The following is a 16,810-nucleotide window of genomic DNA, read 5'->3' as shown; positions in this document are numbered from 1 at the left end:
CCTCCAGATGTAAAAATCTGGATGTGACAGATTTGAGTGACATATGCAGTGTCATTTTATTTATTCATTCGTTTATTTTGTGGTTCTAGGGATTGAACCTAGGACCTTCACACTGAGCTATATTCTCAGCCCTTTTTAAATTTTTGAGACAGGGTCTCACTAACTTGTTAAATTGTGCAGATTGAGCTTAAAGTTTTGATCCTCCTGCCTCAGCCTCCCAGAGTACTGGGATTAAAGTAGGCAGACACCCTCACACCCAGCTCAATATTATCCTTGGGTGGGTAGGGGGGTCGGGTGGGCACCAGGGCCAGGAGGGGAATCAAACTCATGACCTCGAACTTGCCAGAAAGGTACTGTGCCATTGAGCTATGTCCCCGGCCCTTAATATTACCCATTAAAAAGGCAGAGTAATGAACGCTTCTCTGCTGGGAGGCTAGGGTTGCCACCACACAGGACACACAAACACCGGGAGGAAGGGCACTGGAGGTTGCTTGAGGCCAGGGGCCTCCCCCAGGTAGAGTGTTGCCAACGCCCCTGCAAGCCCCTGGGGCACTGTGCGATTTGATCTCCATGCAGGTCCCCTGGGTTAAGTAAATGTACCGACTGCGTGACCTTCACCTATTCCGTGCCCCTGGTGGTTATTTCTAATTATCAATGAGTGTGTGGACTTTTGACTGGGGAGGGGAAGTGCCATCCTGTGTACCCGAGCGCCCTGATCCTTGTTCAGTGACTACCTGGTTAATGACCCTTTGGACTGATGAGCCGCTGCTTGGACCTGGGACCTATCCTCTTTTTTTCTGTACATGTTGTTGCTGGAGACTGAGTGTCTTTCTTTGTATGGTACTGTGTTTAGCAGGTACTGTGATTTTTGTTGGTTGTACTGGACAGTCCAGTACCACATTTCTACGTTCTGTTATATGGGACAGTACTGCCTGGCAGAGCTGTGCAAATAAAAGCAAAGGCATCCTGGCAAGTGTCCTTGGACCACATCTTTGTCCTGCACACTGGAAAGTCCACGCTCTATTCAATTCCTCCTTCAGCGAGAAAAAAAAAAATTTTGCCTTTTTGAGGCAGGGTCTCTGTGCAGTTCAGGCTGGCCTTGAGCTCACTTTGTAGCCCAGGCTGCTCTCGAACTGCAATGATCATCCTGCCTCAGCCTCCTGCGTGCTGGGATTACAGGTGTGAGCCACCACACCTGGCTGTAAGACAAAATAATTTAAGGACCCAGTTGCAGTATCTGAACGTGGTTATTAAAGGAGGAGAGCCTGTTATTACGCCTGGCATTTCCTCATTGCAAACTAATAAGCTGACAAGCTGTAAGGCAACTCAGCCCCGTGGACCTGGTTATATGTCCAGGCGAAAGGTCATCTGCTCTAGCAGCATTGGCCAAATCAGTGCTGGTTTGCTGGGCTGAGGGCAGGCAGGTTGTGGTGAGTGGCAATTTCACCAAGGAAACGACCTTCGCCCTTCAATCCCTCTGGGAAGCATCTCTCTGGCCTGTTTTCCTAGTGGTGACACCAATAATGACACACCAGGAGAGGTATTTTTTTCCCTACAATCTGAACATTATTCATATGGACAGAACGTCCAACTTCTGCCATCTTTCTTTTTTGTGTTTTAGTGCCGGGGATCAAAACTCACGACTTCTTGCTTGCCAGGCAGGTGCTTATGCCGCTAAGCTACATCCCCAGCTGCCACCTTTCTTGAATTCAGCTTGAAATCCGGTTTCTTAACACTAAGTGAATCATTGAGGTAGAAGCTTCATCTGCTTCCTGTGGTTCCTGTACTGCACTCACCAATGGACATTTGATGACATGATCCAAAAATGACATATACTATGGATGAGCAGAAAGCCGAAAAAGCGACGTTCAGAGGAGGAACCAGTTGCCTTGTCAGCAAACTAAGTGCCAGACCTGAAAAGCAAGATAATTCAAGTAAGACCAGTACCTTGGCTTTTAAAAGTCACGCTAAATAAAAACTGTAAAGAATGTTAGACTATTGGGAGGCTGAGGCAGGAGGAAGGCTGCGAATTCGAGACCAGCCTGAACTACATAGTGAAACCCTGTGTCAAAAAACCAAACCAAAACAAACGAAAAAAGGTTAGAATAAGAATGGCCAGACATGGTGGTACATGCCTATAATCACAACTACTTAGAAAGCTGAGGCAGGAAGATATTGAGTTCGAGGCCATTTTGGGTAACTTAGTGAGAACCTGTCACAAACACACACACACACACACACACACACACACACACACACACACACAGAACCCAGTTCGTGTGCAAGGCTGACCGCGGATGAAGTGATAATAGTATCTGTCATGGCTTGTGTCTAGATGGCCGCTGAAAGCCTTATGCAGCCATAGCTGGGGCTTTTCCAGAGGCGGCTGGATCTAGAGTGTGTAAATGAGTCATGGAGCAGTGCTGGGGTTAAGGGTGGGTGACTACTAAGCTGGTCCACTGACTCGTTTGGCACTGTCCTAATCCCAGGAGCCTACATATAAAAGGGGCAGAAAGATACAAAAGGCGCCTTGTTGCCCACTGTTGGGGACCATTAAAATCACAATGACTCATTTTGCATTCTTCAAAAAGGGTTAAAGGAGGTTTGGGATTATCGGTGCCACTCATGTGCGATTCCTCGTGAACTCTTCATGGATATGGATGGGCCATCCTCTCCCTCCGAGATTAAACTAAGACCACTAAGATTAAAACACAAGATCCTCCTTAGTATAAGATCATCTCCGGCTGCCCGTCATCCTGAGATTGTCCTGGTGCCCGAGTCACTGACCTGGAGGGTTCCGCCAGCCCCGCCTACCACTGCATGCACCCAATACAGGGCTGCCTGGCTGCCTGGCTGCCGGCTCGGAGGGTCTGTCTCTGCCCGTCCTGGGGCATGGACCTCCCAGCCCCTCTTTGAACATTACTAAATTTGTCTCTGTTTCCTATCACATCCCTTCACCATTCCCTCACACAGGCAGCTGGGGAGCTTGGCCAGGTCCCCGGAGCCCAGTACGAATGCTTCCCCTCTGTACTGTCCTGGAGGCCAAAATCGATGAATTGAAAGCTCTGCAAACCGTGAGCCAAATAACCCTTCTCTCCTTTAACTTTGGGTGTCAGGTGTTTTGTCTCAACAAGAAAAATAACCAAGAATTCTTTCACCAAAAGCCTTTAATTCATAACTTTTACCATTTCTGACTCTGACCTCTCGCTTTTATGTGTCAGGGTTTTTCATTTTATTGTGCATTTGTTTGGTTTGGGTACTGAGGACTGAACTCAGATCTTCCTTACCAGCTACATCCCTAGCCCTTTTCTCTGAGACAGGGTCTCTCTACATTGTTAAATCACCCAGGCTGCCAGGAATCTGGGTGTGATTCAGTTCTGTATCACAGGCTGAAATACCTTTCACTTCAAGGTCTCAGTTCTGAACATGGAAAGCAAAGACCACTGTGATGAGGTCCCGAATCCAGCATCTCCCAGCCCTGGGGGAAGGCCTAGGCCCAGGGCTGAAGACAGAACTGCCCAGCACTGGGAGGCCGGGATGATACACACTGCGTCCCGCCCGCTGACAGTGGCTTCCCTCTCCCCTGCCTGGCCACCTAACACTCTCTCTCTTCAAACGCAGGCGTGCTGCTTGCCACGCAGGCGCTGTGCTGCTGAGCTGTATTCCCAGCAACACTCACTCTCTTTGCTCAAAAGCACCATACAAATTTGGAATCTTTTAAGCAAATGCATTAACATCCATAGAGTTATGTTTTGGGTGACTGTAAGTCCACACCTCCTACCTTGAGGGTTTTTCTTCAATTTATACCAAACCGTATTTATAGCTATTTATCTATCTTCATCAAATTTATTTTTAAGTCCATCCAGTGAGCTGGCTTATTACCTTACATCAGAAAGGCATTTTTCAAATGGAAATTTCAAACGCTTGCAAAAATAGTTTGCACAGCTTATGTGGTGTATTAACTGATGATCAACTCGTAACACCCAGCTGAACTGAGTCATCGTGGTGCTGGGTGTGGAAGGCCCACCTGAGGATTGTTGCCAGCAGCATAAAGGGAGAGCTGGAGGGGAAGCTGGTGTGCTGTCGATTTGGCCTAGAGAAGCTTGTCGAGCTGGTTTTCCTTTTTTTTTTTTTTTGTCTTTTTCCTTTTTATCGGTACCAGGGATCGAACTCACGACTGCCTGCTTGCAAGGCAGGCGCTTATGCCGCTGAGCTAAACCCCCAACCCCAGTTTTCTTCTTCTTACCATCAGAGGAGCTCGGGATCTTGCTGTTACTGAGGGTGGCTGTGTTTCTTTTCAGGGGAGCTCGGGTCCTTACCTTGAGCATCACTTCCTGGCTCCAGTGCAGGTCCCTCAGCCTGCTGGCAGGCCCTTCACCCTGCTGGTGCAGACGGTCTAGCTTCCACCACTGACCTTTGGCTTTCCCAGTGCAGATCCTTGAGGGAGGCTTGCATGAGTCACTGTCGTGGGTTCTAGGCCTCCAGCTGGACTCATAAAGGACACTGCCATGGGATCCAGGTCCTCAGCTAGATTCTCTGGGTCTCTAGTGTGTGGACACATCTCCTGCACTCCTTTGTATTTAACTTTTTGGGTGAATATGATTAAGTAATCTTATAAATTATATGTCCTATACTAAATCTATTCCCCTGTAAACCCTGACTACAACAGTGAAGTCCGGTGGAACCATGGTTTCCTTCAACAGTGCTGACCCATGGCCAGTCTTGTTTAATCCATGCAACTCCTCTCCCACTTTATCTTATTCTGAATTGATTCCAAGATATTAAATAATTTCACTTTGGGATAGTTCAGTATTTGTTTCACCTGTAGACATTTCTCTAAAAGGTGACTCTTAATTTGCCTGCAGCACCCTGATTAGCCACTCAATTTTTCAAGACCCCTGATTATCTCAAATGATGGTTATGGTATTTTTTGTTTGGTTGGTTTTTTGGGGGTAACAGGAATCAAACTCAGGACCTCATGCTTGCCAGGTAAGTGCCATACCAGTGAACTAAATCCTTGGCCCATGGTTATGGTAGACTGGCAGTCTCTCACCTTTTTTGGCACCAAGAACTGTTTTGTGGGAGACGATTTTTCCATGGATCAGGGAGGCAGGGAATTATTATTTTTTAAATTACTATATGTTTGCAATACATAGAAATTTCCCAATGCTAGCATCACAGTCTCAGCTCTACCTCTGCTCATCAGGCATTAGCCTCTCTCATAAGGGTCATGCAACCTAGATCTCTCACATGATGGACTGCAGTAAGGTTTGTGCTCCTGTGAGAATCTTATGCCACTGCTGATCTGGCAGGAGCCAGAGTTTGGGCAATAATGTAAGAAATGGGTAGGTAAAAGCCTATTGATTGGTGCCATCCACACAGAGGGTGGGGCTTCCATTATATATTTCTACTCCCAGAACTATGATGGATCAATTTAAGTTATCACACACCTTTGACCTCAGCATCACACACTCATAATCCAGCCACCTCTCAGGAGCCCCACCTATGAGCACATGAGGTTTTTGAGGGACATCTAGATACAATCCATGACAGCTGCAAAAACAAACTAAGGGGTAGATACCGAGAAGGGGATGACTGGAATTTCTAATTTTAGATTTTTGAGAAATCTTCATACTGGTTTCCATCATGGTTCTACTAGTTTACATTCTAACCAACAGTGTAGGAGGGTTCCTTTTTCTCCACAGTCTCACCGACATTTTTAAAAATTTCTTGATGATTACCATTCTTTATGGAGTCAGATTGAATCTTAGCACTGTTTTAATTCACATAGTTTAAACACCACACCACAGTGACACATGTGTATACCAATGTTAATGACAGCACAATTCATGATAGCTAAATTGTAGAAGCTGTATACCCATCAGCAGACAACTAGATAATGAAAATGTGGTATCTGTATATAATGGAATACTACTCAGCTATAAAAAAAGGAAAAATAAGAGTCATTCACTGGAGAGAGGATGCACCTGGAAAATATAACACTGAGTAAAATACATCAGACACACAAGCTTAAATACTATGCGGTGTCACTTATTTGAGTAAGGCAAATCACAAAGAGATTAATAAAGGATGGGTAGCAGGGGACAAGGGGGTAGATATCTTGCAAGTGGGAAAGGATCCAAGAGGCCAAGAGCGAGGGCTGAGGGGGAGAGGAAATAAATAAGTAAAGATACACCATGAAAGGAGCTCGGTAATCTCAGTGAACACAAACGTAGATGCCGTGAGTGTGAGCTAAGATTAACAATAGCAACAGGAATGAGGCCAGGGAAATTAGAGGAGGCAGGGAAGGGAAAGGGATTTTAAAAAGAAACAAGCTGTATTATGCACCTGTGCCTGCTCCCGAGATGACTGTAAGCCGGATACTGCAAACACATACTAAGAAACCCCCCAGCTTCCATCCTGGTTGTGCTTTGGATCCCGGCTGCCAGGGTTGGCTTCAAGGTGCTGGCTTAGGAGGTCACACAGCAGCCTGGGTTCAGAAGGCCTCACATCTGGCTTAGTGCTTTGCCTTCACGGTATGGAAATTCTGAGCAAGCACTGGATGAGTAGTCCTGCATTTGCATTTCTTTCTTTCTTTCTCTCTTTCTTTTGTTTCTCCTTTGGTCTTTTGACACAGAATCTCCCTATGCAGTTCAGGCTAGCCTTGACCTCACTTTGCAGCCCAAGCTGCGGTCTAACCGATAGTGATCCTCCTGCCTCAGCCTCCCGAGTGCTGGTATTACAGGTGTGTGCCACCATGCTCGGCTTGCATTTGCATTTTGTATTGGAGCCTACACGAGTAGCCAGTCCCACCAGTGCCCCTGTGGGAAGGCTCTCAGCAGCCCCAGGGAGGCTCACATGGGGAGGAGCCCAGGGCTGTCAGCACACAGGACAGAGCCTGAAATAGGCTGAGTGCAGTCTGTAACAGCCATGGGAGTCAGTTTGGAAACATCCTCTAGCCTCGGCAGGACCCTGTGATGCCCACAGCTGGACAGGGACCTCTGGGGAGACCTGGAATCTGACGTATGGTGCATTCGTCTCTAGGGAATTATGATACACTGTGCTCTGTTTTACGATCTCTCAGTTTAAATCAGGATCTGGAACTCAGTCCTCACTTGGGTTGATTCCCCTCTTTGGTTTTTTACAATCTACAGGTTCACTCAAAAGTTTTGTTGTTATTGTTATTGTTATTGTTGTTGGTAAGCAAGTTTCTACTGATTGGGGCTGGGCATGGTGGCGCATGCCTGTAATCTCAGCCCTGAGAAGGCTGAGGCAGGAGGCTCACTGCAAGTTCCAGGCCAGCATAGGCTACAAAGTGAGTTCCAGGCCGGCCTGAACTGCATGATGAGACCCTGTCTCCAGAAAAAAAAATTTTCTACTGATTGCAAGAAACAGAAAACATGCTCAACTTAGCATAAGCAAAATAGGAAATGTATTAAAAGAGTCCAAAGGACAGTTGAACCTCATTAGAGTCTTGCAGCAGAAGGAAAAAGGCCTCTTGATCTAGCATGGCTATTTCCCCGTTCTCTTCACACCCTGGCTTTGTTCCCAATAGTGTGAACAATACTGTCACGGATATTTTTGTACACGTCTCCCAGTGTACACACGTACAAGTTCCTCAAGATTATAACTTCTTCAGGTTTCTTAATTATAACTTCTGGAGCATTTTGCTAATGCCAAACTGTTTTTCCAAATGTCTGTACAATTTAAGTCCCAACCAGCAATGTAGGACGGTCATTTCCATTGTTCATATTTGTGCCTCAAATATCAGATTTTTTTTTGTTTTTTTCTTTTTTATTGGTACCGGGGATTGAACTCACGACTGCCTGCTTGCGAGGCAGGCGCGTATGCCGCTGAGCTAAATCCCCAGCCCCCAGATTTTGTTTTTAATGGTATGGGGAATTGAGCTCATGACCTTGTACTTGCCAGGCAGGCACTGTGCCACTGAGCTACATCCCTGGCCCTATGATGATGTCAGATTTTTAACTGTAATGCGTATGATAGGGACTCATTTTAAGTTCTCCATTAATTACTAGTAATGTTGAACATCTTTTCTCATTGGTTCTCTATGGACTTTTAAGAGTACATATGTAGAATCCTCTGATATTGTGAGTAATGCATATATATCAAGTATCTTCACTCTCTCTCTCTCTCTTTATCTCTCTCTCTCTCTCTCTCTCTCTCTCTCTCTCTCTGTCTCTTTCTCTCTCTCCCCAGTACTAGGGATCAAACACAGGACTTTGCACACGTTAGGCAAGTGCTGTCTTCCCAAGCTATTGCCTGAGCCCTTTTGATCTTTACAGCAGTTCTGAATAGGCAGACAGTCTTAAATTTTACCTAGTTCAATTTATCAGTCTTTCCTTTTGTTTTTTGTGTTTTGTTTAAGAACCTCAAGATCACAAAGACACGCTCCTATTTTACTACAAATTCTTCACTGTTTGTCATTCACATTTAGGTCTTTAATCTACCAACCTCATTCTTATTTTTGTGCACAGTAGCTGTCTAAAACATTTGCCTTATTTATATCCAATTGTTTCACATTGTTGATCATTAAAAAGTCTGTCTCTGTAGTGACATATCTGATACAAATTATATGATTCATACCAATGTGTCACTCTCTTTTCTGTTTCATTGTCCTAATTGTCTCTCTCCGCAACACTACGCTGTCCTAATTACTTTTTGAGTAATTTGTTTAGTAATAGTTGTAGTAATTAATTTAATCATCCTCCTCTCAGTCGTGACACGTAACACATCTATGGAAAATAGATTCAAATAGTTGTGCTCAGCAATCAAAAGGAATAAACTATTGATACATACAGCTTGCATGAATATCAAAAACAAAACAACGGCTGGGCGTGGCGGTACACACCTGTAAACCCAGCACTCTCAGAGGCGGAGGCAAGAGGATCACTGCAAGTTCGAGGCTGGTCTGGACTACATGGTGAGTGCAAGACCAGCCTGAACTGCATAGTGAGACTGTGTCTCCATGGGAAAAAAACAAAAAACAAAGAAGTGACACTGAGTGAGGGAAGCCAGCCTTCCAGAGTTGTACACTGTATGAATCTATTTGTATGACATTCTCAAAGAGACAGAACCACAGTACTGGAGACCAAGGCAGTGGCACCAGGAGTGGCAGGTCTGGGCGGGCGTGGCTATGCAGTGAGAGCACAAGCGAGATCTGGGGGGGGTGTGTGGTGGTGCTTTCACAAATACATGCATGAGTTAAAGTTCCTGCAACTATACATCAAAAGAAGAAGCTACAATGTATTGTATAATTTATAAACAGGTAAATACTCCGTTCTGTTTCCCCGTTAACATCCCTGAGCCAGAGGTGTAATCGCTAGCTTCACTCCTGCAGGTGGGCCCAGGAGACCTGAGAAACGGAGGGGTCTAGGACTACATGGGTGTGTAGCTCAGTGGCAACGTGTTTCCTTAGTACGCACAAGGCCCTGGATTTAACCAGTATACCACACACACACAGACACACACACACTAATAAAGTCCATTCTCTTTGTAGACAAATTTGGTTTCAGGTTAACTTTCTCCTGTTTCCCTGGAGACCTGGTAACAGTAGACTGTCAGCTGCTCTACCAGGAAGAATTGCTTACGGTAAAAATGATCCCGGTTAGTACTCTCCATCTGGACCCACAGGGCTGGGAAGGAAACACAAAATACCCAGCAGGGAGCCTGAGCACTGGCCTTCTTTGAGCAGTCTCTCGGGAGCTGGTTCGTCCTTGGGCTCTGGAAGCAGCATGCGGGGCACTGTCCCCTTGGGGAAATGAGGATTCCAAAATCCAGATAACTCCCACTCCTATCCATGTGGCCTCGTTGTCTTACATCTGAGCTGCCGAGTGGAAGTCAGGAGAAAGGCCCCTGGGCTGTCACCTGCTAGAGAAATACCAGCATCCTGTTTCCTACCGTGTGCCTTTCTAAGAAAAAAAACCACTGCCACGTGACATCCACTGCAGCCAGGGGCAGGAAAGGCTGATGAACCAAAAGCTGACCCAGAGGAGGTGCCAGGACTTTTCTGCAAAGCAGTCCAGGCTCTAACTCAAACCTAGCCTTTGGATACATCTCAGAAGGGTTAGACACCTGCCAGTCCAGGGGACAAATATGGTAATGACATGACTGAAATTCACATGTTCTTCTGCCTATTCAGCAGGAGGAATTGTTTGCAAGCGCAAGTGGAGAAGATCTGCCCGACTGTCTTTGCTCGGGAAGGCTTTGCACCTTTCTTACCTTGAGGAATTTGCACGAAGCCAACACTTAGGCCAGCAAGTAAATCTCCAAGTAGCCAATCCTTCCATCGGTAGAAACACACCCATTTCAGGAAGGGGAAGATCGTAATCATGCATCTGAGGAACTTGTGCCACGTGCAGCTGAGAGAAAGGAAAGCAGAGACTGGATTAGGTTCCCCAGAGAGGGCCCACTCAGCCAAGACAGGCAGGGGACACTCCTTGTGCCCATGCAGCAGACTTCTCACGGGCACGCTGACAGTCTGACCCTGGACAGCACTGCGCACTGTGGAGCTAACAGCAGTGCTGGCCTCTGTCCTCCCGGTGTTGTGTTCCCTGCTCCCCCGGCTGGGGCCATCACGAGCATCTGTGTGCACTGTGTGCACGGCAGCTCAGATGTAACACAACAAGGCCACAAAACCAGCACTGAGTATGGTAAGAACTAAAACCCGGTGTACACTGACTTTCTGTCTTTACTGGACATTTGGACAGAATTAAGCCTAATGTGGCCAGGCTCCAGCTCAGTGGTATGAATGCTTGCCTTATGAATCCTAAGCACAGGGTCCTGAGTTAGATTTCTACTACCATAAAAAAAATTAAGCCTACTAATTTCTAGCAGAAAATGAGTTGCTGTTGCTTTCTTTTGACAAGGATTGTTTTTGGGGGAGTATGATAATGATGGCGGGGTGACAGCACATTCACACCATTCCCATACAGTACAATTTTCACCAGATAGTAACTGTGTGGCTTTGACTTGTGGCACAGAGAAGTTTATAGAAAACATGGACTATGGCGCCTTTGATAACACAAAGGCATAAGGAGTGATGTAGAGGAAATATGCATATGTAATTTATATATGTAATTTTAATAATAATTATATCATAAATATACCTACAATTACTGTATATATTATATATAATTTTTAAAGGTTTTTAATCCAGTACATCTCAATTAGGAGCAGTCTAGTTCTCATGATTGGCAGGAACACTCTAAATATCCTAAAATGGACAAGACAACTTTCTACAAAAAAGGATTTTGCAGTCCAAAATGTCAGTGTTAAAAGCAGGGGTGTACCAGCTGCACAGGAAGTGGAGGCAGGAGGATCATTTGAGCCCATGTTTTCAGCCTGGGCAGCACAGCAAAACCTGTCTCAAAACGACGAAACAAAACAGAAGAAAACAAGTCAATGTTGTTGAGGCTGAATAAACCCACTTTAACCTCTAGATTGCCTAAAATAGCAGAATCACCCACAATCGATCAGCAAAGCCTATTTGGTTTGCAATTGCCTTTTGCTGTTTACATTTCGGTGTGGGCTAAAAGCAGAGAACATGAAGACTTTTTCCCCCACTCATGAGCAGTGTTAGATCATCGGGATTTTACTGTTATGACAAATAAAGCTTTTGTGTATGCAGTGCTAAAATCTGTGCTCGGGAAAGAAGGACGTGTTTGACTCTCACGACTAAAAGCATCATGATCGCGAAGGTCCTCAAGGCCACATACCAGTGACTTCACCCAGGTCGGAGCACTGAGTGTGAGCACCGCAAGGACAGAAGCCAGGGCTCCCGGTGCCCAGCGTGGCTACCTCCTCCTGGTTTCTGGATTCGGCCGGCGCTGTTCAGCTCTGCCCAGCAGCCGGAGCGAGGATGCTGGTTTGGAAGGAACGTGGCATTGCTGTTTCCATGAGAGGCGCTGGGCTGGAGGCAGCGCACAGGAGACGGGAGTAGACAGAATGAGTCTGGTGCACCTGCCTCAGACTCGGAGTGCTGCACTGCGTTTGCTCTCTTTCTCAGGGCTCCCTGCGTACCGTGTGCCAGCTGGCTGACACCCAGCATCCTAGGCAGAGAACTCGGGGTTCTCTGGCTTGGTGAAAAATAAGTGGATGTGTGTGGGGGGGACCGAGGGGCTGGAGGAGGGAGCTAGAGGAAGGGAAAGTGAAGCTGTGGGGGGAATGGGCCGAGCGTTTTGACGTGAACTTGGATTTTGGTTAAGGCGTCTTTGGAATGAGGATGTAAGCGTTGATGCAAAGGCATGGAGATTTTAACCAAAAAGGGAATATCTGCAGTTGCTAAAAGGAAGAAAATGAGGAAGGAGATGGGTTTTTACAGAAAGGAAGAGATGGAGTTAAACGATTATTTAATTTACTAAGAAAGCCACCTCTGCTTATCTAGGATGGATCTGGGGACTTCACAAGCATTTATTTTTTAAATCCTTGCAATCAGGAGGTGTTATTATCAAATCCACTTCACAGCTGAGGAAGGGAGGCCCAGCAGGGTAGGAGAGCTCAAGTAAGTCGCGCAGCTGGAAAGCAGCAGAAATAGAATTCAAAACTAAGCCGCCCGAGGCTGCGGGGGTAGCCTTAGTGGAAGGACACTTGCCTAGCAGGTGAGGCCTGGGTCCAATCCCTAGAACCACGGACAAGCCAACCAACAAACGACCACGCAGCCTGGATTCAGAGTTGTGCTTGTTTTAAACTACCTCTCTGGTTAAAATTCAGAAATGGAGGTCACTGTGTTTTTGAAGTAGGGAATATAAAAAAAAAAAAGAAATGCAAAGAATACAGATTTTATTTTTATTTGTGTGTGTGTGTGTTTCTCCAAAAACAAGAGGAAATAAGAACAGCTACCAAAACCCCTAGGAGGCAGCATTGAGTCAAGTAATAAGACGGGCGGGCAGAGTCCAGGTAAGAAGGCGGGGCGGGCCAGGGCAGATGGAAGGAGTCCTGGTGACAGTCTTAGTAATCCTGGTTTGTGGTGAGGGTGTAGCTGGGAAAACATTCTCATTCTGTGGAAACAAAGTGAAAGGGTCATATCCCCTTTCTCACTGGGGGCAGGAGACATCGGACTGCAGACAGAACTGGGTGACACTCAAGACCACAGCTTGCAAAAGGCAGGAGTGGACAAAGGAGAAGGCCTCGGGGGGCCAAGTGTCCTCCCCGCAGTTACCAGAGCGTCACCCAGGACACCTTGAGCAGTTAGGTTAGTGTCTGGATCTGGGTCCCAAAGAACTTTTTTTTTGAGGCAGTATCTCACTATGCTGTTAGGCTGGCCTTGAACCCACTCTGTAGCTCAGGCTGGCCTCGAATTTGCAGTGATCCTCCTGCCTCAGCCTCTCATGTACTGGGATTACAGACATGCACCACCACAACCAGCTACAGAGGACTTTTTAATCTGAGGTTTAGGGCATGTGTATAAAATTTGGGGGTTGGGGCTGGGGATTTAGCTCAGCGGCATAAGCACCTGCCTTGCAAGCAGGCAGTCGTGAGTTCGATCCCTGGTACCAATAAAAAGGAAAAAGACAAAAACAAAAAATAATTGGGGGGTATTTGTGAACTTAGGAACACATCTTTATTTTCATTAACTTCCAAATAAAATTTGAGCATTTCCTTCAACTATGAATCTCGACAATAAGTAACAGCAGAGTGAGAACTTGACTTCGTTGCCAATAAAAGTCAAAAATATCTTATTATTTAATTAAATTAATTAATTTTTGGACAGGATTTTGCTATGTGGTTCAGGCTGGCCTTGAATGCACAGGGATCCTCCTGCCTCAATCTCCTGAATGCCACGATCAAAAATATTTTCATATTACAATTGCTACAGATATCTTGAAATAGAATGTATATCATCACTACTTTGAGACTACGGTAATTACCACGTTATTAAAATATTTTTGTACTTTGAAAACTGTATTTTAACATAACTGTTTGAGATAAGGTCTTGCTATACAGTTCAGGCTGGTGTTGAATTCACTGTGTAGCCCAGGCTGGCCTCAAACTCACAGCAATCCTCCTGCCTCAGCCTTTTGAGTACTGGGATTATAGACATACACCATCATGCCTCGCTAGTTTTCTTTGTAATACTATTTATTTTATGCATTAAATTTTTCTAACCACGCTCTTCAATGGGAATAGTCTCTTCAAAAAATTGTGCTAGGAAAATAGAATATCTACATTCAAAAACATGAAGTTGAAGCCTTACTTTATACTGTAAGCAGAAAATTCAAACAGAATCAAAGGTCCAAATTTAATAGTTAAAACTATAAAATTCTTACAAACACAAGAAAATACATGATCTTGAATTTTGACAATAGTTTTTAACTAGAACACCAAAAGTCCAGGCAATACAAAAAAAGTTAAATTAGATTTTATCCAATTAAAAATGGGCATTGAAGGACACGATTAACAGAGTGAAAAAGACAACCTACAGAATGAACAAAAGTAGTTATAAATGATAGCCAGAATATTTAAAGAGCTCCTACAACTCAACAATAAAAAAACAATCTTTAAAAGACAAAAGAAATGAAAAAATGTTTCTTCAAAAAAGATATGAGTGACCAAAAAGCACAAGAAAAGTCATCCATTATCCTTAGTCATTAGAAAAATACAAACTAAAACAAAACAAAAACCACAACAAAGTACCACTTCATACTGACTAAGACGTCTACAACCAGAAAAAGTTAGGAAAAAGAGAAACTTTGGAGAGGATGAGGAGAAGCTGGAATCCTTGTACATTCCTGGTGGGAATGTAAAATGGTACTGCTAGGGTGGAAAAGGCTGCCAGCTTTAAAAATTCAAAGCAGAGTTACCAATGACTTGGCAATTCTAGGAACTGAAAACAGATTGGATGCATTGGCCCACACCTAGAATCCCAGCACTCTGGGAGGCTGAGGCAGGAGGATGCTAAGTTTGAGCCCAGCCTAGGCAACTTAATGCCTTAGCACAAACTTGTCTCAAAATTTTTTTTAAATTCTGGGGGGCCTGGGATTTAGCTCAGTGGCCTACGTGCCTGTCTGCCAAGCTACAAGGTTGTTGAGTTCGATCCCCAGTACCAATCAATCAATAAAAATATGTTGAGGAGGTAGTGTGGAGGTCCTGGGGCAGGGGGAAACTTGAAGAGGGGACTCAAACATTATACAGCCCAAGAGCAACTTGGGCTTGCAGCGCTGGTCTCTGCGAACACATCTATCCATGTTCAGCCCCCAAATACCTGTGCGCAAAACTGGGAATACGGTAGCTGGCGGGATTTCATACGGAGTGCCTAAAGTTACTGTGCTTTGGAGAAAAAAAAGAAAATTGAAAACGGATTCAAACAGATCCCCACAACATTCCTAGCGGGATTCGCAACAGCCAGAAGATATAAACAAACTAAGTGTCCAACAGCAAAGGGACAGAAAAACGCGTACATAATGCAATGGAGTTTCATTCAGCAGCAGACAGAAATGAGGCACGGCCCTGCTAGGACGCAGAGAAGGCTCGGGGACATTACACTCAGGGAAATAAGCCACACCCCAAAAGACTAATACTGTAGGATCCCACTTCACTCAGTATCCAGAGATGGCAGACACAGAGAGATAGAATACCTGAGAGGTGACAGGGTGAGGCTGGGGCAAGGCAAGGAGCGCCCTTGCCTAACAGTGCAGAGTTTCTGTTTGAATGGGTGAAGACGGTTTGCAAATAAACAGCTACACGAGGGGCCTTTGCTTTATCAGAGACACGCGTTGACCGCCCCTGGTTCACAGGACTTTGTGGGTCATGGGAAAAGCAGCGGTGGTGGCAGTGGGGTCAGCAAGAACGACCACAAGCACACTGTGTGGGCAGTGCCCATGTGCAGCGAGAAGGATCTCACTGCCACCATGAATTAGGCCAGATGGCTGCTCTAGACGATGCGAGGAGACCAGTAATGGGGTTCACTGAACAATGTTTTTATTAACCACCACCCCTAGATACGGTGTGGGGACCCAAGGTCTTTCCACCCGCCGTGGTGTGGATGTGTTGCCCCCACGCCAAGGTTCACGTGCTGGTAGCTTGGTACCCAGAATGCTGGTGCTAGGAGCTGATGAATGCTCTTAGGGGCCAGGCCCAGCGGGAGGTAAGGAGGCTTTGGGAGCAGCACCCTCCTGGAGAGAGTTCCAGCTCTCGGGGGACTACATTAGTACTGTGAGAAAACACTGCCATAAAATGAGTGTGTCCCATGCCCTGGCTTCTTCCTGTTCCTCTCCCACCTTCCCACCAAGCTGTGATGTAGCCAGGAGCCCCTTGCCAGGACAGAAGCACCATGCCTTTACACTCGCCAGCCACCAAGACTGTGAGCTCCCTATTTTCTTTATAAGCTACTCAGCCTTGGGTATTTCATTATAGCAACAGAAAATGGGCTAAGAATATACCCCAAAAATTGATAATCAAGAAAGTGCTGTAAGACACACTTAAAAACAACTGAAGAAGAATTACACCATAAGCTTTAGAGGTCTGATGATAGGAATTCAAAAAAAAGGAAGACGGAAGCTGGCAGCAGACGAGGTGGGATACGTTCTGGTCCTGCCTGGCTTGGTGGCAGCTGAATGGCTGGACTCACGTACTTGCAGAGGACCTGGTGTCTGCGGGAGCTGACATTTTCGGCCAGGGTCCCCGAGGAGAGGAACTTGCTTCTGTGTTCCTGTTGGAAAGTCTCTTCGTTGTACACATCTCTCTTAATCTTATACAGGAAGGAACTGGGCCTGTGTTTAGAGGTGGAACTCTGGTAGCTTTTCTCTGGGTGTATCATTCCTGCACGAGCAGAAAGAAATCAAATTTTTAAAAG

The 16,810-nt window shown here is 45.6% G+C and overlaps 1 protein-coding gene across 4 annotated transcripts in view; it reads right to left on the bottom strand.

Moving 5' to 3' along the window:
* Slc26a8 (solute carrier family 26 member 8) overlaps positions 1-16,810 on the bottom strand; it is a 66,823-nt gene that overhangs the window by 41,878 nt on the left and 8,135 nt on the right. For all 4 annotated transcript variants that reach the window (XM_063238988.1, XM_063238989.1, XM_063238990.1 and 1 more), the window contains exons 3-5: positions 16,590-16,776; positions 10,240-10,379; positions 1,797-1,913 (exon numbers count right to left, since the gene is read on the bottom strand). In XM_063238988.1, the coding sequence (XP_063095058.1) occupies positions 1,797-1,913; positions 10,240-10,379; positions 16,590-16,776 (444 nt within the window). The remainder of the gene's footprint in view (positions 1-1,796; positions 1,914-10,239; positions 10,380-16,589; positions 16,777-16,810) is intronic.

The sequence above is a fragment of the Cavia porcellus genome, unplaced genomic scaffold, assembly GCF_034190915.1.
Source record: "Cavia porcellus strain 051 isolate PalLab524CR breed Dunkin Hartley unplaced genomic scaffold, mCavPor4.1 scaffold_28, whole genome shotgun sequence".
NCBI lineage: Eukaryota > Metazoa > Chordata > Mammalia > Rodentia > Caviidae > Cavia > Cavia porcellus.
The sequence above is the reverse complement of the archived record's forward strand: the minus strand, read 5'-3'. Positions and strand labels throughout refer to the sequence as shown.